General features: G+C 28.2%; 1 protein-coding gene across 1 annotated transcript; it reads right to left on the bottom strand.

Moving 5' to 3' along the window:
• Positions 1–913: 913 nt before the first annotated feature.
• LOC129958452 (peptidyl-prolyl cis-trans isomerase FKBP4-like) lies at positions 914–22,875 on the bottom strand. Its single transcript, XM_056070946.1, has 7 exons — positions 21,929–22,875; positions 17,568–17,831; positions 14,770–15,014; positions 11,020–11,103; positions 9,126–9,362; positions 4,095–4,280; positions 914–1,223 (listed from the first exon to the last, which is right to left on the bottom strand). The coding sequence occupies exons 1-7, from the start codon at positions 22,407–22,409 to the stop codon at positions 1,053–1,055; spliced, it is 1,668 nt and encodes a 555-aa protein (XP_055926921.1). The 5' UTR covers positions 22,410–22,875; the 3' UTR covers positions 914–1,052.
• Between the last annotated feature and the right edge of the window lie 942 nt (positions 22,876–23,817).

The following is a 23,817-nucleotide window of genomic DNA, read 5'->3' as shown; positions in this document are numbered from 1 at the left end:
TTTACAATTTCATGAATTATATTACCAAACAACAGTATTAGAATTTTGTTCACATGCAGGATGTTTCATATTTTGCTCTTTTGTTAAAAATTGAATTATAATTAAATAGCAGCTAAAAATTGCCCGTGCCATGCTATGCTCAAAAATTTCGGGGATTCTAATTATTTCTAAATGAATTATGTCATTTCTTGCAAAGCAAATGAAGAGTATCAAATCATTGACAGATGAGAGCAGGTATTATTCAGTTTTAATTCAGTGCATACGCACAGCTCGTGATTACAGCCATTCAAAATTTCTCGTTGGGTGGAAGGTAAAGTCGTCGTTACTGTAAACGGAGGTTCGCAGATCCGTCCTGGTATTAAATAACCTGTCAAAGCATCACATTTCGGCACTTCAACAATTGATTTATCACCCTAATCTTGCCCCATGGAACATTTCCCTTACATGAAAGATTTGCCTAAGAAATGAAAGATCTCAAATTTCGAAGAAATGCGGCTACAATGTTAGTGGTAGAAGCGGTGGTAGGATCCTTGTAATGTAGGGAACCAAATAAATTAGTTCGCTCTGCATTCCTTCTAAATGAAACAAATTAAGGAACTTTTTGAATGTAATAATCATAATAGTCAAATATATTCTGGGAAACGAGGGTACCTACTGAATTAATGGGTCTAAATGTTAGAATTCTTAATGTAGTATATTAAATAATAATAAATTTCTTTACATTTTATATATATATATATATGAAATGTAAACTTAAATGGTATTAAGGCCCAAGGATAAATGAAAAGCAATCAAATAGGTTTTTAATGCACTCACGCTTTTTTTTTTTTCTCAGAAGTAGAATAACAAAACGTTATTAGCAACTTTGTCACTTTTTCACAAGGATGAATGAAGCTGAAAGAAAGAAGGAATGAACTTTTAAACCAAGTATTTTATTTAAAAAAAATTATATACTCTTGATGATCGTCTGGAAAGTTTTAACCTCATTTCCATCAAAAAGTTATAATTTCTTTCAAGCAACACTTAGAAATTTCTTTAAAAAAATGCACAAATTAGAAATTGGTAACTGTGTTGGAGATCTCAATAACATTTGCATCCCTCAGGAAGTTATTATTTCTTTCTATCAATCTCTGAGTTTCACTTTTGTACGCCGCTGCTTGTTCCGCCGTTTCTGCTTCACCTTCCCAAACACCTGTTTCAGTTTTCATGTTTTTCATTCTCTCCTATAAATAAATTTCAAACATCAATACAAATATTCACAATGAAAATATTAATAAAATAAATGCAAGACATTCTAAATAAACACACTTAAAAATAAATAAGAAAAATATTAGACAAACTGAAGAAGAGTCATAATAAGCATTTTAACTACAAAACTGATTTTACTCTGCTGCCCGTTCAAACGGCGATTTCTGGTTACATGTTGAGTAATTGAATACAAAACAGAGGACCATTAACACATTGCAACTATTCTACAACTTGATACCTGCTGTCTATAACCACCAAATGAACAATTAGCCATCAATCTCTAGATTAAAAGCCGGCCTGAATATAAAGAGCACTGTCAGCGCCTAAGGACAAACGATGCGCTTAACACTTTTATATTTTTTTAGACTATTAAGAATTACAGAAGAGAAATCAAGATAGAAAATGCAAACAATTATTGGTTACATATATACATTCTGTTCCAAAGTTTATAGATTCTAGTAAAATATATATTTTTACGAACAGAAAATCATATGAACACCAATTTCAAGTATGATTATTCAAACCATATGCGACTTTAATTCAGCGAAATATTTAGAAAAATAACTATCTGTATTTCAATTATATAAAAAAATGGAAATATTAGGTGTCCCAAAAATTTATAGAATCTATGACATTTCAACAAAATATTCTCAATATAATGCCCTTAATAGTTTAAAATCTTTCCTTTTTTCAGTATGATATCGCAGACACTTTTTCCATCGTCAAAGTTAAGGTATTTATATATATGGTTCCAAATTGTACCAAGCAATTTTAATGGATGTATTCTTGGCCTTCGCTGAATAAAATTACCCTCCATTCTCAAATATTTTCCGAGACATAATGCCACACACATTTCCAATTAGGTTTGACTCAAGGCTCATCGGTAGCCACTCAAGAACAGTAACATATTTCGAGGTTAAATAATTTTTCGTAGCATTGGAGGTCATTATCATGCTGATATTTCCAATTTCCCACTATATTTTCTGCAAACGGCATAAGATGATTTTCTGGTATTTCTGTGTATTTAGGAGTATTCTGTAGGCAATCTAAAATGGCCAAATCTTGACCGTTGAAACTGACAGCCGCCTACATAACACAGATTCTCCATCACTTTGAAGCTTTGAGAGAAGTAATCTGCGAACCATTTTTGCGAGGATCATGTAACCAGATTCTAAAATTTGTCAATAAGAAATATTCTTGGATATTTGTAACCATGAAGTCCTAGTAATTTTACGAATTGATATTTTCTGATTTGAAGCTATTCTTCTTATCCGACTATCACCCTGAATATCCACCGCACGTGGTCTTCCCGAATAAGGTTTTGGCTCATATGGCGTCTTACGAGTTAATACACCAAAAATCATATCTTTAGAACGTTTTAAAAGTGCCGATTTTTCCTTAACAATTATATCGAGCAATTCCAAATTCAAAATTTTACTCACTTTTTCATTAGGGGCAGCGACACTTTGGGAATTTATAAAATCTGAACAAATGGCCGCTTTCCTTTTCCTACAACACATTTATTAGGCTCCGAATCGACATCATGACTTCTGATATCATCTTTGCATAAAAATGCATTTATCTATAAACTTTTGGAGCAAGTTATTTCTGTTTATTCTACGATTTAAAAATTGGCGTTAAATATGTCGGATAGAATTGTTTATTTCATTATAAAAATAACATAACAACACAATAAGATTAATCGAAATATATTGCATATAACAAACAATATAAGCAAAATATAAGATTCTATTAACTTTTGGGATAGATGAATATGGGTAAAAAATCTTCTTCTAGACATTCATTATATTAATGAATGTCTAGAGTCTGGAAGAAGTTTCATTTCAGCTATAGTCCTTTTGTTTTAAAATCTGTAATTAATCAAGGAAATTCATATAGCGCTGCCAACTAAGTGATTGCAGATTTAACTTTTAGATGAAGATACTTCAAATATCTTAATGCATTCGAAAAATTACCCCCCCCCCCCAATATGTTTTAGAACCGGTATTAGAATTCGCATTCAGCAAAATTCTTCTAGGGATTGGGTGAGCAGTTTGAAATCCATCATATAGTCCTGTCCTGGATTTATCAGCAAGAATTTATTTTATTCTTTGCAAAATTTCTTAAAAGGCAGAGATTTTAATGACACTGATGATGACAACATCCAATCTCATTTGATTAAGTCCTGGCAATAAAACCCAGAAGTTTTATGAACATAGAAATATGATGCTAACCGAAGGATGGCAAAAAAGTAGATGTTATTGAATAATTTTTTTTTCTCTGAAAAAATAACTTTATTCAGTAACATAAACATCTACTTTTAAAAATTCATAATTACTCAGTTTCTAGTAATATTCCATATATACTATAGATTAAAATATGTCTTATATGCCAGTCATGAACAACCAAGGAAAAACACATAATCTGAGTAACAAGATCTTGCAACTAAGACTATTTTTAATTTATAATCATTAATACCAGAATATACTAACAAAAAATCATCACTGTAACAAAAAGGGAGTTTTCTTATTATTCATTTATGATGAGAAAATGCCGAGTTAGAAATTCTTTGATTTAGGCGAAATTATTTGGAATTACAAGCCAACTCCCTCTTTTAAGAAAGAATGACAAAAAACAATGAATATAGAACTGAAAAGGAAAATTAGAAGATTATTCTCTGTCTAAAGAAATGCCTTCACCACTTTAAATCCCATATTAATATATTTAAGACTTACACTTTATTTTTAAAAAAAAAACCCGGATCATTCATTTAATTAAATTAAATTTGTGTAAATGCAAAACAATTAATAAATGAAAGAGAAACGAAAAAAAAAAAAAAATCATACCTCATCTTGTTTCATAAAGAGTTCAAACATTTTATTATAGACAGTTTTATCTTTCTTTTTTTGCTTTTTAATTTTTTCTTGACAGATGAAAGTGGCATGAATTGCAGCTTTATTTTCAGGATATAGAAGCTGCACATTTTTGAAATCTTCTAAAGCTTCTTCACAATCATTGAAGAACATTTTGGCCTAAAAGAATAATTTATATACACATACATACATATAACAAATTATAGCGCTTTATCAACAAATTCATATTTAATAAAAATACTACCAGTAAATCAAACAGCTAATTTTGTCCTAGGATTAAATGAGCGAAAAAAGAAATCTTGCTTTTGCGGTTCAGTCACTTGTGTAGTTTGTAAAAGTCTTCGTATTAATGAAAATAAATTATTGATTGACATTTTCACTAACATATTTCAAAGCAATAAGGCAACTGGGTTAAAAAAATTAAAGACGAAGAGTAGAAATTAGCACATGAGCGAAACCAGTAGGCAGAAAGAATCGAATGACAAATCAGGAAATCAACTAGGATTAGATACGGCAGGGTATACATAAATGCCGAAAGATGCCCCACGGCTGTCATTGTAGTTCAGTGGAAGATATTGCAATGTGTACATTGATTTTAACAATGCTGAGTTGCCATCTCAATGCGATATGTCCAATAAACAATTCTATACACCACATCTAGTTTATTTTATCCAAGATCGAATAATTGGGAAGATGAAAGATTATCAAAATATAACCAAGAAGTTCGGAATTACTCATAGCATTATGCAGTGACTTTGGCGAGATTTCAAATGACAGGGACAATTACCCGAGTGTTTAGCAGTATTCTATCTCGAGCAAGCCTAGCAGCGTTATGGCAATTTATCTTGTCTTAAAATTAAGAATGTAGAGATGACATACAACGGGTGATATCGCAAGACACTGCAACGAACTACTGGATGCATCATATTGCATTTTATACCGGCCAGGAAGTTATACAAAGATAGTCTATTTGTAAATGCCATGCATGGTGTGTGCTATTAACAAGCATTTATTGGAGACGACATTTTCTGTAATGGCAGGAACACAAGAGCTGGGCAGAACAACAATGGTGCTCTTTAGAAGTGGGTTGGTGCTCCTGAGAGAGCTGATTTCTCTGATTAGCAGTTCTGGACATATATACATCTGGGGAGAGCGGAGAAATTGCAATCACACCTCTAACACTGAAAGGGATATCTCAGGAAATGGCAAAGTACTCGCTGAGAGAGGTAATTTGTTTTGTAGAAGTACTAAATTCCTTATTTTCCAAGTAAGTTTAATCACAATGCACCCGTTAAAATATCAAAATTTTACCTCCACGTTTGCATTTATTTAAATTTCGATGTTCAGTTCATGACCGGTTCGATTTAAAGCGAGGCCTGGTGCAAACTTGATTCCCCGGGGTGCGCAAAAAAATGTTACTAAAATATTTATTGCCTTTTGCTGTTTATTACATTGCACATATTGATATATTAATGACATTAGGAATAAAATTCAGTGGAATTGTCATGAAATTATTAAAATGAGGGAAAAAAAATACACAACAGCAATTTTTTTTGCTTTAATGAATTTGCCGCCCCAAAAAGGTCACTGTTTGCAAGAGGATATCGGATCGGATAAGGGGGTGAAAAAGTTGTAACATTGGTGTTTTGCGCTTACACAAAAGGTTATTAATCTGAGAGAAAATGTTTAAACAAGAAAGTTGTAATTATTAAAAACACCATATATAATAAAGAGGCGTTGTATAAGTATATAGAATGCGGCTTAAAGCATCAAGATAGCTTAAACAGGGTAAAAGAAAAATTCAACAAAATTTTATATATATAGTTTGTAAATATATATCAGTATGAACGCATGTTTTTTGTAATTCCACTTCAGTATGTCTTACACAGAAGGAAATTCCAGACAAAAACTTCAAATAGATATGTTTATTATTTTTAAACTACAACTTTTTCTAAAAATGCTTAGCAGTACTTTTCTATTTGTCCGAATTCACGTCCCCCCCTTTTTTTTTTAAAAGTCCCATTCTATGATTTCAGTTAGTATTATAATGGTCGATTTTCAAAAATGTGGAGTTGGGGTGAGAACTAAAAGAATTGCAAAAATTTTTTGTGGCGAATGAATCTTAAAAATCATTTAATAGTTTATGCAAGCATAATGGTTATTGGTAAATGAATTCAGACTTAATAATTGAAACAAAACGTTAATTTTAACTTAAATTTTCACAAATTTAATTAAAAATCTACTATTTTAATATCATCTGAAATCGTTGAACAACATTTTAAAAATAGAAGTTTCTTTCAGTCCATGGACTCGGTTACAAGTAAATACTTATAGGCATTTTTCCGATTACTTTTAACTCCGATAAGGTTGAATCTTAAAAAAAAAAAAAAAAAAAAAAAAAATGCAGCTATCGATTTGAAATTTTTGTCAGGTATTTTTTTCTGTGTAACACATATTTAATTAGAAAAAATTTGCTGAAATTGAAATTTTTAAAAATATTTTTCGTAATTTATGCTTTTTAAAATTTACCCTTAAACTAATTGAGCTATCTCAACGCCCAACAGCTCATTCTATAAGCCTTGTTAACACCTATAACTTTTAAAATTATTCTTCTCTCATCTTAACAGACTTTTATTTAAATAAAAAAAATGAAATTGTAGCAGCTTTTCGATCCGCTATCTCCGTTGTCCGGTCCGATATTCGGGAGCAAATAGAATGAGTAACCCAGCAATAAAAGCCAATAAAATAGCTATTATATATTTTTACCGTATGAAAGTACAATTCGACTGGCTAATATATTAAAAGGATAAATAATTAATTTTATTTTATTTTATAAAGTTAACATTTCAATCATACTAAAGAAAATTAATAAATCTAATAAGAGAAACATTGCTCATAAATTGTAAAATACAATTCGGTATGCGTCAGAATATGCACACATTATGTGATTTTAGTTTCGTTTTCTGAATTGTTCTGTGGCTATTTCGCCAATAATGTCATTATAATTTAGTTTTTTTACTATTTCTGATTCATCGCATAAAATGGCAATAAAGGTAAATTGTTCTTAAAGAATGCTAGATCCCAAAGAATCTTTTTTATTGTTAATCACGAAATAGTTTCAGTCATGAAAAATATCTTTTTATAGATAAGATATTGATTGATGAAGTCAATATTGGTTTCAAAACAGTAATAAATCCTGTACATAATTTAAATAAGTTACTTTTAAATTAATATCGTAATATTGTGATCCTGGAAGGCAACACTCGATAACAAATTTTGGTATCATGAAGTTAATCTAGAAAAATAATATTATTCTGTAAAGTAGTATTTAAATCTTTACAACATTTAAGAACATCTTTAGTCAGTTTGTTTTCGTAATAAACCTTCTGAAAAAAAAGGGCCTTGTGCATTCGTATCAGTCTTACTTCCCCTTGGATTAGCTCTGGCTCAAACCCTGTTCATCCATGAGAACACAACAACTTATTGTACACAGGCAATTACAGAGTTGTTGCAGAGTGAATGGAATTATCTGCAAAGTAATCCAACTTAAATCCAACTGAACATGTGTGGGTAATTCTTGGAAGATGCCAACAGACTTCAGCAGTTATATGGCAATTACGATTTATGCTAAAGGAGGAATCGGCAGTGACACCTCAACTGCTCAAAGGTAATCTCATACTCAACATGGTCAAATGACGTAAATCCTGCAAGGCAGGTAGGATAATCATATCATGTATTAATTCTTTTTTGCTAATCGTCTATTATATGAACGATTCTATCTTTTGACCGATTACACATGAAATTTTCTTTTCAATAAATTTCTCATTACTGCTTTTTTTTTTCCGTTAGAAAATTTTGTTCACTTCACCCCTATTCAAATGTTTTGAGAATGTTACCAGACGATTACAAATATTTCCGTGCCACATTATATTAGAAAAACCATTTTCTATTCAATTTTTGTGCACCTACTTCAATGCATATATTAAAAATTCGAATATAAACAATTTCGAATTGCAGTAATTCTGTTTTAAAATTTAATAAGCATTCATATGTTAAAACAGGAAGATTGTTTAAAAATCCAGCTTTAAGGGGGGGAAATGCCATTTATTTTATACCATATTGAATTTAAAAAAATTAAGAGGCAAGCTAAAAGGAAAGGAGTATTTTGTAAATAAGAAATCACGCATTAGCAAATGAAGAAAAGAACACAAATTACAAATAAATGCTAAAAATTGTAAAAAAAAAAAAGGAAAATTTAAGATTCCACATCAAATAGTTTTTAGAAAACAACATTTAACAGCAAAGAGCATATACAATAGTATAATAACAGCAACAGTATAGTTTCACATAATATCGGTTCTCATAGGAGCATAGTTAATTTACATTTGTAAACTTTTTAATTGGATGAATACATTATTTTTGTCTTATTTCGAAATTGTAATGATTTTTATCCCAGAAAAGTATTAAATATATATAGAATGGAGTATAGAAATTAAATTAAATGATATTTAAAAGTACACAACTAGGTTCTTAAAAGAAAGAAATATGATACTGTCATTTATCTATCAATTAAAACTTGTTTGGAATCATATCTACTTTGCATTTTTGAATAGGAATAATTTTTAAATAGAAATCATCCTAGCATTTCAACATCTTAAGAACGATCTAATATATATAAAAAAATTCAGAACAAGAAAGAAAAATGGCAATCAAATGACAAAGCTATATTCTAAAATTGCATTAGCTTCGAGTATTTTTCTACAAAGAATGTATGACATAATGTAATAAATACAAATGTCAAAAGATTTTTATTTCTTCTTAAAATATTAAATCATATAATTTCAATTAGAAAAATCTCCCCCTTCCAGCTAAAAAATAGAGAAAAAATCAAGATTTCAAGCTTGATTAATAGATACAATACAACTAATATTGAAATATATAAAAACGATAATAATTTTAAATTATTAGCATGTAATCTTATATATATATATATATGCATATTACCTGACCCCTTCTATAGAGAGCCTTTTCATTTTCAGGATCCATTTCAAGTGCTTTATCGCAAAATTTAATGGCATCAACATAATTCTCCATTTTTAGAAGACAAAGAGAAATATTCAAATATGCAGAAAGTAATAGATCTTTACGATCTTTTTGAGATTCAGGTGGTACACCAGGTTCTTTTTCTAAACATGCAAGAATCCATCTAAATTGCCTCAAAGCCGCTTTACATTTCCCAGCCTAGAAATTATAAGATATTATTGTAAGCCTATTTTTCAAAACAAGAAATGGAAACACTGACAAATTCAATATTAATTGGATGGAAATATTTAAGTTATACAAGAAAATATTTCAAAAATAATTTCATAAAGACGACAAAATGTTAAAAATGTCGGTTTACTGTTGGTGGAAAACTTTTAATTAGAATTCATTAGTTCTTCATTACAAGCTGAAATAGTTAAATATAAAAAAATCTTGTCAAGTTTATATATTAATGAAGAATTTAATGTTTCATTTTATCAAATGCTTAAATTGTTGATTGTTGTCAAAGAAATCTTAAAATATTCTTCACAATCAAAAACAATTCAAAACGGCAATAGCGTAAAAGAAATAAACTATGTTTCAGAGATGATATTTTCTTTACAACTATTCTTAAAATCTAGAAGGAATGTTGAATTTTGGAGGACACTCAATGAGTAAAGAAAAATATGAATTATATATAATCTAAGTGCCTATTTTAATATTTTTCTGTCATTTTACACATCATTTGATAGTTTCAAAAAAGCATTTATCATTCTCAAGCAAAAATGAAAATTAACTGAAGAAAGACCAATCTTAAACAAATTAAATGTAGTTCATTTTTGAAGAGGTCTGCTATAAAATAGGTAACTGCATTATATTCGGATCAGAAATATCATAGAAAGTGAACATTAAACAACCACCCTCTTAACATTTTGATAAATTCATTGTAAATGGTGTACAAAAAAAAAAAAATCATAAAATATATTTTAAAATTCAATTTAGAAAAAAAAAAAAAAAAAAAAAACTCGCTGAAATAATAGAAAATACATTTTATTGCTAATTTCTTAACATCAAAATAACATCAGGAAATGAACACTCAAAGAAAAATTTTATTGAAATCTATTTATAACTTATAGGATGGATTAAATTTACAGATTTTCATTCTATTGAAGTAATGCAGGTCAAAAATATTTAAAAATAAATAAATAAACAAATAAAATTTTAAAATCACACTAATAATTTAAATATATATGATTTTCAAATAAATTGATGCCAGCTTAAAATTTTATTAGACCACAAACAATATAAAACTAGTCATCAATTTTAGCAAAAAATGTAACTATATATTACTCATTAGAAAAATGTTTAGTATTTTTGTGAAAACAAAACAATAACGACAAGACCCCTCTTGAATAGCATATAAATAAGCAAAATAAAATTTAATAAAATTTAAAAAATGCTTAAATTTTTTTCATAAAAATCAAACCAAATTATCAACATAAGCAAGAATTGGGAATTGTGACATACTACCACAAGACAGAAAACTAAGATACAAATATTAAACAATCTTCAAAAATTTAACCTGCAGCTTATTATATTACAAATCCCAATAGTCATTGTTTTTAAAGTAGTTTACATAAGTCAGTTACTACAGAGATAAAAACTGATTGGAAAAAATAAACTTAAAATAGCCCATAAAGTGAGACAATGTTTTTGGAAAAGAGCAAAAATAATAAATAAATACAAACTTTCGATACATGAAAAGGTTTAAATCGCCATGGAACTGGTATTCAATATTGAAGTTTTAAAGTTAGAAGGGGGGGGGGGACCTCTTCCTTTAATTAAAGAAAAACAAACCATTCGTAAATTACATTACCTTCAGAAATTCAATAGCCTTGTATTTTGCAACTTTTGATTTTTCAAATTTCTCATCAGTATTCATTTCCCATACCTCCTTTGCCTAGAATAAATATGAAAGTAAAAGAAATTCTTATATTACGATAAAATACAAAATACATCATTACAGAAATCGTCAAAGAATAATATTTGAAATCATTAAATCCAGGCAAGATTTTAATACTTTTTGTTAATGAAAATTTATTTTATTATACATTTATTTTACAAGCTCAGTACATTAAGAAAAGAATATCAAACACTTTGCCAATATAAAGAGAAATATAACATCTATGTTAACTATAACATTCCCAGGAATTTACTCATTGCTGATATAAATTCTATATTCTTTAAATTAAAAAAACAATTAAACAAAGCTATAAAAGCAAAACATTTTTTCATCTCGTTCTTTGATTAATGTTTTTGCTTAAAATGAGTTATAAAAGTTGCAAAATAAACACACTTCATTATTTGTAATGTTAAGATAGGATGGATTATGAACCAGGTAGAATGCATGAGACAGATAATTTTAAAATCTTAGTGGCATGTGGCTCATTCAAATTTAAATTCATTGATATATTTTAAAGTAAAAAATTTTTTAAATAATTCCACTAAATATTGAATGCTAATTACTGCAATGAATTTCCCAAGAGATACCATAGAATCTATAGAAGAGTTGGGTTTTAGCAATAATCCTATCATGGTCTGTGCAATTCATAGGGTGTCTACGAAACAAAAATAATTGAAGATATTATCCACATAAAATGATTAGCATAACTTTAATATTGAAAGAAGTATCATACATTTGTCAATGATTCGAGAGTAACCACAGTATTAATTCCTGGCTTGGGGCAACATTTTGGACAGAGAGACTGCATAGGAGATGTAAGCTGGGGGATTATCCTCACAGTACATCATATCAAGATGTTGGTGCATTACTCTATGCAGATATAGTAACCCATATATCCTGAAAACTATTGCAAGGCATTTATAAGACAGAGCTATAAGTTAGCAAATATGCTATGTGCATTTATTAGAAATTCACTATAGTGTCCCTCTGCAATGGTTTGTTTGTATTGCTATTTGACCAATGTTAACCAGGTCAATATTCTACTAGCAGATGGAATTCAATATGTACCTGCACAACAAGGAGTTGCGCAGGAAAGAGACCGATGTATTTGTAACAATCTGGACAAGCATAATATTATGGCCAATCATGCATGCTATGACATATGCTTAAGATGGAAGCTATGACCCCAGTAAAACGAATTGGTAATGTTCCGCTGTCTCATGCAAACATTTCTTATGATGTCAATGGTGATAATATTCTCCTTTATGTGTAGTAATAAGCCCTATCACTGCATCAACAAAGGACAAGATTATTTGAACAGAGAGGATATACAGTGTATCAAGTGGTCAACACAATCGCTTGATCCAAATCTCAAAGATATAGAGGACTGGTAAAAGTTGCTGAGTAACTCCTTGATCATATCATTCAAATCATAAAACACACAGAAAGTTGAATAGAACTGTAAGGCCTCTTTGGATAATCTGTTACAAATAACATGCATTGCTATTTTCTGTGAGATGATGTAGGTAATATTAGAAATTTAAAAGTAGATTTACTACATATATTCATGAAATATAAATGAAGGAAATAAATCTCATGTACTGATAGAGGTATAGAGGGTCAACTTTAAATTATTGCGAGATTATTTTAACATTTGTTTAATGCCTCTTAAAGAGCAGTGAATAAAAAAATCCATTCTCTCGTTTAAAACTTGTATGGGGTAAGAATATGGTAAAATATGTGCTATAATTATAGTTAAAAAGCTGAAGAAATTGAAAAAGTTAAAATGAAAAACGGCGCTATGTGAAAAGCAAGCGTCTTACAGAGATTTAAATTTACCAAAATAAATAACAAACAAAATTATTTATAAGTAAAAAAAAAAAAAAAAATGAAAAGAAATTACACCACATATTTTGTATTTTCAGACGTTAGGCAAAATTTTGAAAATACGAAAGTTTGAAATATTGTGACACTATTTTATAGTTTAAGAACGCTAAATAACCATTATTTCAGTATGAAGCCGAGAAGTGCTCAATAATAAAGTAATAATGAGTCAGTAATAATAAGTCGCCTAATGATTGGTATTGGATAGCCCATTGATAAAATATATGGGGGAATTATTGGCATTGGTAGCCCATTGGTAAAATACATGGGGAAATGACTGATACTGGGTCGCCCATTGATAAAATACATAGGAAAATGATTGGTATTTGATCACCCATTGATAAAATACATAGGGAAATGATTGGTATTTGATCGCCCATTGTCAATATACGTCGCGAAATGTATAATATAAAATCACCATTGACAATACATGTCAGAAAATGACCGAAAAATACATTGGAAACAAGACCGACAATCACTGTCCAGCGTTCAGCATGGGACAAGCCAAATATCGGGATGATATTGCCAAGACTTCAAGAGTTCTGAGGGGTGGTGTTTGTCAAAGATTGGACTACGATCATTTGCTGCTTGGAAAGTAATGAAACAATGAGAATATTCGTTGAATATGCTCATAGCTCACCAACTTCTAAAAAAAAGGCAAAACAGTCCTTATCATCAAGCTTATCAAACAAGCAGAAATGAATATGTCACATTAAATTTACCTGTCATAATTATTGTAAAGGGGGACATTTTATTTTAATAATAAAAAATAGTTGTGAATTTTTTTAAAAAAAAGCTCTTTTGTCTCTGCATTATTCTTGATTCAGAAATTAAACTATTTAATTACTACACATATTCAGTTGACACCACAATTTGCACATTTTATATTTTGGCAGAATAATCATTTTAACATACATTAATAAATAGCTAGAATTTCCCCCATTTAATACTTCTACAGAAAATTAAAGAAAAAATATAGTTTTCATACAACGGGAAAACTATATGCTTATCGAATCCCCCCCCCCCTCCACTCAAAAAATTATAAGTAAATCATGTTTGTGACAAAAATTTAAAAAATAAAATTCATTTTAAAAACTGATTTTGAAAGTGAACTATATATTCTAAAGAATTTATCAAGAGTCTGACACCATTTTCTTACTACTTTCAAAAGAAAATTATCAACCTTTAAAAAACAACATAATAGTTTTGAAGTAGGGAGCAAACTTAAAGCAACTAAAATAAATTATCAAACAATTCTTGTACAGCATTTTTTTAAAATAAGGAACATTAAAGTAATGAAAGAAGAGCCATAGCTTCTTTCCCTCTACTTTGTGTCCTATCAATTCATAACAGTATTAAAATAAACCATTCTCATAATTATACACTTGAGTAGCTTTGACAGCATGATCATACTACAGATTTAATTTAATAATTTAAATTTCCTCGAAAGTAAATGATCACTTTAACAGCAATTTTGCAGAAAAAACTATGCATTAAACAGATGAAAAAACAACAACAAAAAAAAAAACCAATTATTTAAAAGACTAAAACTCTAAGATTATTTATAACAATAGAACGAGTTATTTTATGTAAATTAACACAAGTTAAAAAAATGCACTAAATTAAGAAGATGAGACAAAACCCTTAATTAAAAAAATAAAACCTCTTAAATACTAAAAACACAATCATGATCTAAATATTTTAAAAGTTAATACGATAAATTTTGCTTCAAATTAATCAAATGTAGACAAGAATAACTGCAAAAATTAAATGCTTCACCTTTGCAAAGCTGAGAAGAGTCACTTTATAAGTAATAGTGGCATCTGGAGGAATATTAAACTCTTCTGATCCTTTTTCAAATCCATATTTGCTTTTCACATAAATTAAGGACGTTTCATTCAAACGAAATTTATATAAAGCATGTTCAATTCCTTCAATAACATTGACAGAGCAACCTTCACCCAGAATAAACTCTTTTTCACATTCTTCGAAAATTCGATCTTCAAAAGAACCAACTAGTTTGACTGAAATAAGCAAATAAAAAATATTTATAAGTGCAATCCAAATAATCAAGAGTGCTAAATAAACTAACATATGCACATACCAAAATATTAACTGAAACAAATTACATATAAAAGTATTTATATTTTAGATATGAAATTTTAAGACTAACATTTATTACATTAAGTGATCATAAATTTCTATAAATTAATAAATTCATAATAGTGAAAGCCAACTATATTCATCTTACATTGAATTTATATGGATTGTACATAAATTTAATGCAATATGTAATCTTTTTATTTATGATCATAATTTTAGCTAAAATTAAAATTCTAACCAGAGATTTAAAAAGTAAGGTCTTTAATTTTTATTGTAACAAGACTTTAATGATTTTATTTCAATTTTTTTTTAATGGACAGATGTGGATTGATTAGATTGCGGATTCAACTCAAATTACAAAACTTAACTGAACCTAAAAATATTTCTTAAATTAAGCAAATTCTATGAACAAAATCTGAAATGAAAGGAGACAAAATTCAGCAAGCTGGATAAAATATTCTTTAAATCTTAATAGCAAATCAACCAAGTATCCTAGATATTAGTAGATATTAAGATTCAATATTATATGTATATACACACACTATTCTGGAAATGTATGAAACTCTGACAAGTTGGATATATACTGCAGTGTTTCTCAGAAAGTATCATACATGCACATAACACTTAAGACAAATAATGAGAGGTTGACACTTTTCTTATCACAGCCATAAGATGGAAGTACAGTTATACTGTAGATATGAAATGATATTTTTAACAGGTGTTTTATTTTGTAATTTATTTGTGTGTGTGTGTGTGCCTTTTGAAATTGTATTTAACCAGTTAATGATAAACAGGTGAAAATAGAATAATTCTAATTATATTATAATCTTCCATGTGCAAGTATTTTAATTCCTCTCTTTTTAGATTAAAAAAAAAAGAGAATATTTTCTGTTAGAAATTAATTAGAAATATTAACAATGGTCGAAATTATACATTATTATTAAGTAAAATTACTATTAATATGATGCTTTTAATAAGAAAAACTATTAATAATTAATTTATTATTAATAAGAAATTATTTTTAATTTTATATTAACAATGGTCACCCTAATTTACATTATCATGAAAAGTAAATTTTCATTTAGAAACTGAAGAAATATATCTGATGAAATAAAATTATTTTATTAACATGCTCCAGTGATATATATAACTTGCACTTTAAACAAAGGTTACTTCTATCTTATATGTATACTATTCCAATAAATTTGCCTGGTTTTCTTATTAATATTACCAGAATGAGAAAAACGTTGCAACAGTGTTGATTTTATTTATTTATGAGTACTGAAGATATGAATATTTTATATCACATGCAAATTTTAAGCATCTAAGCACAACTTTCAAAAATTGGGTGTATTCATATTATTATAAAACAAGGCTTCTTAAATTGTGGGTTAGAACTTATCACGAAAACAAAGGGATTGTGAAAATTTTTGTATTTACCTTTAGCCTCAGATTTTGCAATATTTGTAAACAAAAATAACTAAGCAAATCATTTTGGCTTAAAAGCTCTTGCAAAAAGCTATTTTTTACTAAATTAACAGGTAGATATGCTTCATTAATTGGGATAGAAATGGAGTTCCACATTACGGACTAAAAAAGAGACTATGAATGGGAAACATTTAAGAAGCACTGTTAAAAACAGAAGAACAGTATTGCATTAAAAAATGTACAAATATTCAATTACAAATATATTTCTGCACACAATATGTTTTACCAGTTTTTTACATTCATATAAATTAAGCATGTAAGTTTACTGAAATAAGAAATAAATTTAAAAGAAACAGCATCATTCAGAATATATCACATTTTTACAATGAAATGCTTATAAAGAAGTCAAGAACTATTACTTTAATCCAGTAGTGAAAAGGAGAAATATTATTCAGAATATTTTACAACTTGAATCATTTTAAAATTTCAGGAACAATAAACAAGGGAAAAAAACTAATTATATAGTCAAAACAACATTAAAGCAAAAACATTTGTTAACATAAATCATTACTAAATATATCTATTACAAAAAAACTGTTAATTCCAGTTGAAAGTAGTATCTGAACAAGTGAAATGTTAATATCGAACTCTCTCAGCAATACAAAGATTATTCGGTTTCTCTATTTCATCTTACAGCAGAAAAGATGAGATTTAATACCAATTAAATTTTACATTCAGTTTCACTACTGATGGAACTCTGTATACGAAATTCACTATGAATGCTAAAAAAATAAAAAGTTATAAGAAAAATTTTACAGGAAATGTGATGTTCCATAATGCAAATATCATATCAGTAACTAATTCTGATGCTCATATTGTGTCAGATGAATATGATAGCAAAATGCTACAGACAATAAAATAAAAACTATTAAGGGCGTTTGAAATGATATAAGACAAAAGTATCATTTAAAATCTACAAATATATTTTAATCTTTCACCTTTAAAAAAATACATAAGATGTCAGAATATGACACACATTTTTTTACCTTTAACTTCAGAACCTTCATTTGGACTTGTATTGCCTTCTCCTTTATCAATAACTTTTCGCAGAATACTACCATCTTTCTTTGGACTGATATCATCCAGCTTCCATTCGTAGAGTTCAATCTCAAATAGAAGAGGTGTATGAGCAGGAATCGCAGGTGGATATCCCGCATCTCCATAAGCATACTGTGGTTGAATAATAAACAATGCAACTTCACCTTTTTTCATGGTAGAAACTGCCAAGTCCCATCCTTTAATTACCACTCCTAAAAACATTTAAAGCCAATATTAGATTGGATATCTGAAATAACAGATAAACATAGAATGGCATTAACAAACAAGTAACTATTTTATTTTTTTTTAAATATCATATTTTGAAAATAGATATATAGTTAGATTTAACATTCTGCATCTTCTATAGCATAGATACAACATTTTTCCCCTTTAAATGAAAAAAACAACAACATTTATGGTAAATTAAATAAAATAATTAAAATTTTTTAAAAAATATCCCATGAAGTAATTAGTATTATAAATAAATATTTTCAAGCATAAATTGCAAATTTTTGATGATTTAAATCAGTTTTTGATAGTCTAATCTGGTTATTGGTATTTGTACCCAAAATCACAAAAAAAGAACGAAAAAAACAGAACTGCCAAACATAAACATTGAGTAGAAGAATAAGTATGATTAATTTTAAAATAAAATGAATAAATTTATACAAGAAGTGCTCAGAATATTGAAGATATTGTAGAATCATCACAAGAAATAAAATTATTCTCAAGAATGATAAAATTCAATCCAAAAAATGCCGAAATCCATTTTTCCATAGAAACAGGTCACACTTCTGTTTTGAAGAGTCAAGAACCTAATCCTGCTGATCAACAATAATAAATTTAACAACATCAAAAAGAAATAACCATACTTATGAATGCTGCACTTTTCTGCAAAGCATCTTAAATTTTAAAACATTTCCTTGTGTTATTTCTATTCAAATTTGAAAATCAATTATAACATATTAACACAAACTTCTTTGTTGTAGATTTACACATATCTCTAGGGTATATGAGAAGAAATGGGTACCTGCTTACTTGTTGGAAGATTCCGAGGTAGAACAGATCTAGAATCTTTTCAGTTCATCAAAAAAATTAAAAATTCCCTATGAGACCTTAAAAGAGATGGATTGCAAAAAAAAAAAAAAAAAAAAATCCTACCGAAGGGATCAGGAAAATTATCAGTCCTATCTCATGAAAAGGAGTGCATAACTGGTGAATTTTTAAAACTCTTTACAGAATGTGCATATTCTCAGAATAGGAATGTTATAAAATATGTACTCTTTACAGAGGCAGCACTTCCTTTAAGAAAAATGAAAATACCATTCAATGATTTTGTATCAGGTTCTGAATGAATTCAAAATTTCAAAAGAGGGCATAAAGAATTACACAAAAGAAAATAAGAATTATTAACAAAATCTTGAGCAGATGCAATAACACCACATATTTTAAACATTTTTTCATTTTTTATTTACATGCACCAAAAATTGTTAACAACCTGTTGGATATCCTGAGAGAATCTTGAATTTGGATGAAATTGAGCTTGTCACAGAAAAAAGAAATTATGGCATTTTTGCACCAGAAAATGCTCAGGCAGCATACTAAAAATCAGCTATATGTGATAAAACAATGTTTCCAGAACATTTTTATGAGTCAGCCAATGGGAAATGCTTGTCACCCCTCACAGTGAATAAAAGTATATATATCTATAGTGCATGGCCCCATATTGAAACTCCTGGTGCCTTATACATATGCACTGATTCAGAATAGTGGCTGCTGCAGTCTTTTTAAAAAATAGACTAAATACTTTTCACTTACTGAACACTTTTCACTTACTTACAAGACTTACTGAAACTTGTTTTACTCATATATGATAGACATGGATGTCATCTAACAGACTGAACAATCAAAGATGTAATGGGACAGAAAAATATTATATTGTATTTTCATCTTAACACAAGCCATGCACTTTCATTGCTGCATGTAAGCAAATTTGCACCAATAGTAACAAAAAAAAAAAAAAAAAAAAAGGAAGGATGCTTTGAAAGTACAACTAGAAAATACTTAACACAGCATAAAAAATTAGATTTATCTTTACTTATGAAGAATTCATCATAAATATAGCAGACAAAAATGTTATAAGACTTTAAAAACAATAGAATATATCCTCCAAATTGAACAGTAATTGAGCACAAAATAATACTTTCATTGGCAAGTTTGCAATGCGAATAAAAGGTTTCTTATGCTTTCAAATTTTCAAAACCCTTCCTTGTCTCCAACCCAAGTAAAGAAGTTACAAAGCAGAATTTCTCCATTTTACAAAGATTTGAAATTTGCAATATTCTTGGCAATATCACCAAAAGCTTCAAATTTCAGAACTGAAAGTACAAATAATTTAAAGTAATGACAAAAAACTGCAGATAAGTGGTCGAAAAATGTTAACAAGGAAAGATGCTCTAAAAAGGCTAAAACTTATAAGTGAAAATCACAAATTATAAAATGTCATACAGAAGTATGTGGAAATGATATTCCTTAAAATATAGCTTAAAGTACAATAGTGGATACCTAGGTAAAAGTAATATATTTGGGAGGGAAAGTTAAGTAAGAATCTATTAGTAGAAATATGGCTGTTAAACAAGATACCAATGAAATGAAACATTTGATAAAAAAAAAAAATCTAAGTAGAGTGACCATTGTATTTTTCCTAATATAGACTTATTGACAATGAAGAAAATAAAATTTTTGAATGAGTTACAATTTTATAATAGGGATATTATTTTATTTAAGGAATAATGCATACATAATCATTGAAAAAAGTTTATATTTTACTAAATTTACAGTAATGTTAATCATAAAAAAAAATCATTTATTAAATCTTACTTTTAATGCTATTATCATACCATTGTAATCCAACAAATAACTGTTTTATCACTAGCTAATATGTTAGGTTTGTATACCCATTTTACCTTACAGTATATTCATTTGTACCAGTATGAGAAAATATATGGTTAAAAAAATTTCCCACAAACATATATATATAATTGAGATTACTATTGAGACTTAATTTTATTCTGATCAATGATTTTCAATTTTCTTCTGTGTAATATTTAGAATAAAAAAATATTATAATTATAAGAGTAATAAAACATAATATGTAATATTTTGACAAACCTTTTAAAGTGAAAATCTAAAAGTAGGGTTTTTACAGCAATTTTGATACATCTGACTTTATTTAATGATATTAACAAAAATATTAAGTTTCATTCATTTCATTAAGTTTCATTCATTTCATTAAGTTTCTTTCCATAGAAGTAATTCTACATATATATTATTATTACATTAATATGTTATTAGGAGGATCAAAACATTAAAAAGTGTAACAAAATAATGGAAAATCATGTTAAAGACAGTACACCTCCTCTTTAGAAGTGTCTGTAAAAGAAGGTATTAAATGATGCATACATATATTATATCAGATAAATATCTTTTGTCTTTAAAAATGCAGTTAGATATTTATTATTTAAATATTCCACTTAAAATAACTTGGTTTTGCATTTTACTAAAACAAATACAGTATATTGTAATGTAAAATTAATACTACTTTTTTTATTCATATAAAATTTTAATTCAATCATAATACATAAAAATACTTTACAAATAAAAAAGAATACCTGAAGATTCCAGACAAAAAGAAACAAATTGAAGTTTATTAATAACAGATAAGGTTCATTTCTAATGATCCACAGGATTTAAAAGTCAGAAGAAGAGACAGTAGAGGATAAAATAAACAAAGCAGAAATAACATAATTTAGTATGGGATTCAGTATAGTAAAAAATTAGCCATAAAGTTTCCTTCCTTTAACTTATTTTATTTCAGATATAAAGCTTAGTTAAAATATATGTGAAAACTTAGAATTGATTCTAATAAGTATCTTATAAATAATAGGTTGCTTCCATAAAATCCTTGAGAAATGAATTCTGTATAAATATGTGTATAGCAAAAGACTTATAATAATAGACATTTCTGTTAGATATGATAAACTGTAATATTTCATCAACTAACAAATATTTCTATTAAAGAATCCAAACAGTTGTTGAGCAAGAAAACTTAACCAAGGATAAGAAAGTCTAGCTCCGTAAAAAATCTTTATTTTGAAAAATACTTGATGTCAAGAAAGGAGATATATAATTAATCTAAAGAAAGAAAATTATAGCTTGAAAAATACATAACTTTCATAGATCTGAACAGGTAAAAGCAATGCTATACTTGTTCAGAAAATTTCAAAATTAGACAGAAAAAAATGCATACCTCTCCCCAAGTTGAATTCAAGTTTGTCATCTTTACGGTTGCTATCAAACATTTTATTTTCTTTATTCAATAGCCACCCAGTATAATGAACATAAACTCTATCACCAAATCCTGGAAATTCATCTCCTTCACCTGGTTTAATTACTTGTTTCATAACCCCAGCAGAATTTTCAGGAGTTATATCAATCATTTCAAGAACATTTCCTTCTTTTTCTGAGGAGTCAGACACTTCAGAGGCATTTTGAGATTCTGAATCAGGGGATGCATTCGCGTCCACATTACTAGAGTCAGACACTTCAGAGGCATTTGGAGATTTTGAATCCAAGGATAGATTCGCGTCAACATTACTGGTGTCAGACTTTTCACAATCATAAACAGAATTGTTGGAATCTTCTATTTTGTTTTCAACAATGGAATATTCGGTCTCTGACGATGCATTTACACCAGTAGACGAAATAGAATTTTCTGCACAGCTCTCCATGTTTCAAAGCAATGTAACGAACTCAAGTACGCGATTCCTTATAGTAAAAGAGAGTGTTTCTTTGATTTAATTTATCGGAAGTCTGATGGAGATATGGAATTATAAATATCACACACAAGATCGATAAAGTTTTTCTTGGAATCACCTAACATGTATTTTCGTGATTATTCTCCCGCATTACGGTACTGATTTTGACCGATGGTAAGATGCTTATCTATTTCACGGCACTAAGCTCAGTTCCTGTTTTGAATTAGGTCTAATAATATCTTCTTTATTCAGAAACTAGAATAGCGTCAAATGCACAAGAAGTAAATCAATCAGATATTCGTTTAAATAAACGTGTATCAATTGACATTTTCCTAATCTTAACCATTTCCTTTAAACGGTTCTTTAAGACGTTTCAAATTTATAAGAAATAATTATGCGTTCAAACATCAATTCATCTTTCGGATATAAACAATTTTCGCCGAATCCAAACTTCAATTACTGATTGCTTGATTGAATTGTCAAGTACCGAAATTTTCATCTTCTCCTTTGATGAAATGAAAATAAATGTGATACACACAAAAAGTAGCTTTATTAAATCTTTTAAAGTTATAAAGTAAAGAATGAATCGCAATTTAAAGTAGAATTATTGTTACGCTTATGACAACAAAAATACAGAAAAATATCTGAAAAGAAACCAAAAATAGAAGTGAAGTGAATTTATTTTTTTGTTATGTTTATGTTTACAAGTGAACGCATGAGAAGCGAGCAGAATTAAAACTTTGAAATAAAGCTTTCATTTCTTTTTATTTTTTCTTTCTTGCTTTCCTTTATTATTTTTTTGAAAAAGAAAAATCATATATAGTTACATAAATTAATGTAATGAAGTAATGTCGAAGAAACATCTTTTTATTTTAAATATAAAATAAAAAGAAAAATGTTAATGAAATACTTTTTATAGATTTGCTGAAATTGCTTGTGGTGCAGTAATTCTACATAGGTTATACATTGAAAGATAGATCATTTATTTTAGAAGATTCTCTCTCTTATTACATCCAGTATCTGCTAAAATTTGAATTTATGTTAATGAAGTGAAGGTATGAAGTTAGGAAGATGTTCGTCCCCTTTGTCTAGTTTTCTTTGATTTTATTAAATAGTCACCAGTAAAAACCTTCTTAGCAATTTTTTTATAATTATAATGGTTTTTCATAATCCTCTGCTTTATTTCTTTACAAAGTGATTATATTTTTCGTGAAATTATTGTAATTGGTATGGTAATAATACGTTTTCCCTCTGGATAGTTTAGAAACATCCAAAATGAATTTGCTTTAATCTCGACCTATTTTGCTTACAATTAACTAGATTCTCATTATATTGTAATCAATCAAATTCGTGATTGATTACAATATAATGAGGTATTATT

The sequence above is a fragment of the Argiope bruennichi genome, chromosome X1 (genome assembly GCF_947563725.1).
Source record: "Argiope bruennichi chromosome X1, qqArgBrue1.1, whole genome shotgun sequence".
Classification (NCBI taxonomy): domain Eukaryota; kingdom Metazoa; phylum Arthropoda; class Arachnida; order Araneae; family Araneidae; genus Argiope; species Argiope bruennichi.
This window is presented reverse-complemented; position numbering and strand designations above follow the sequence as displayed.

Coding starts and splice junctions, on each gene's coding strand:
- LOC129958452 (XM_056070946.1), bottom strand. CDS start 22,409: ATGGAGAGCTGTGCAGAAAATTCTATTTCGTCTACTGGTGTAAATGCA. Junction 11,104..14,769: donor CTCTTCTCAGCTTTGCAAAG/GTGAAGCATTTA, acceptor TATTTATTCTAG/GCAAAGGAGGTATGGGAAAT. Junction 4,281..9,125: donor CTCTCTATAGAAGGGGTCAG/GTAATATGCATA, acceptor TTATTCTTTTAG/GCCAAAATGTTCTTCAATGA.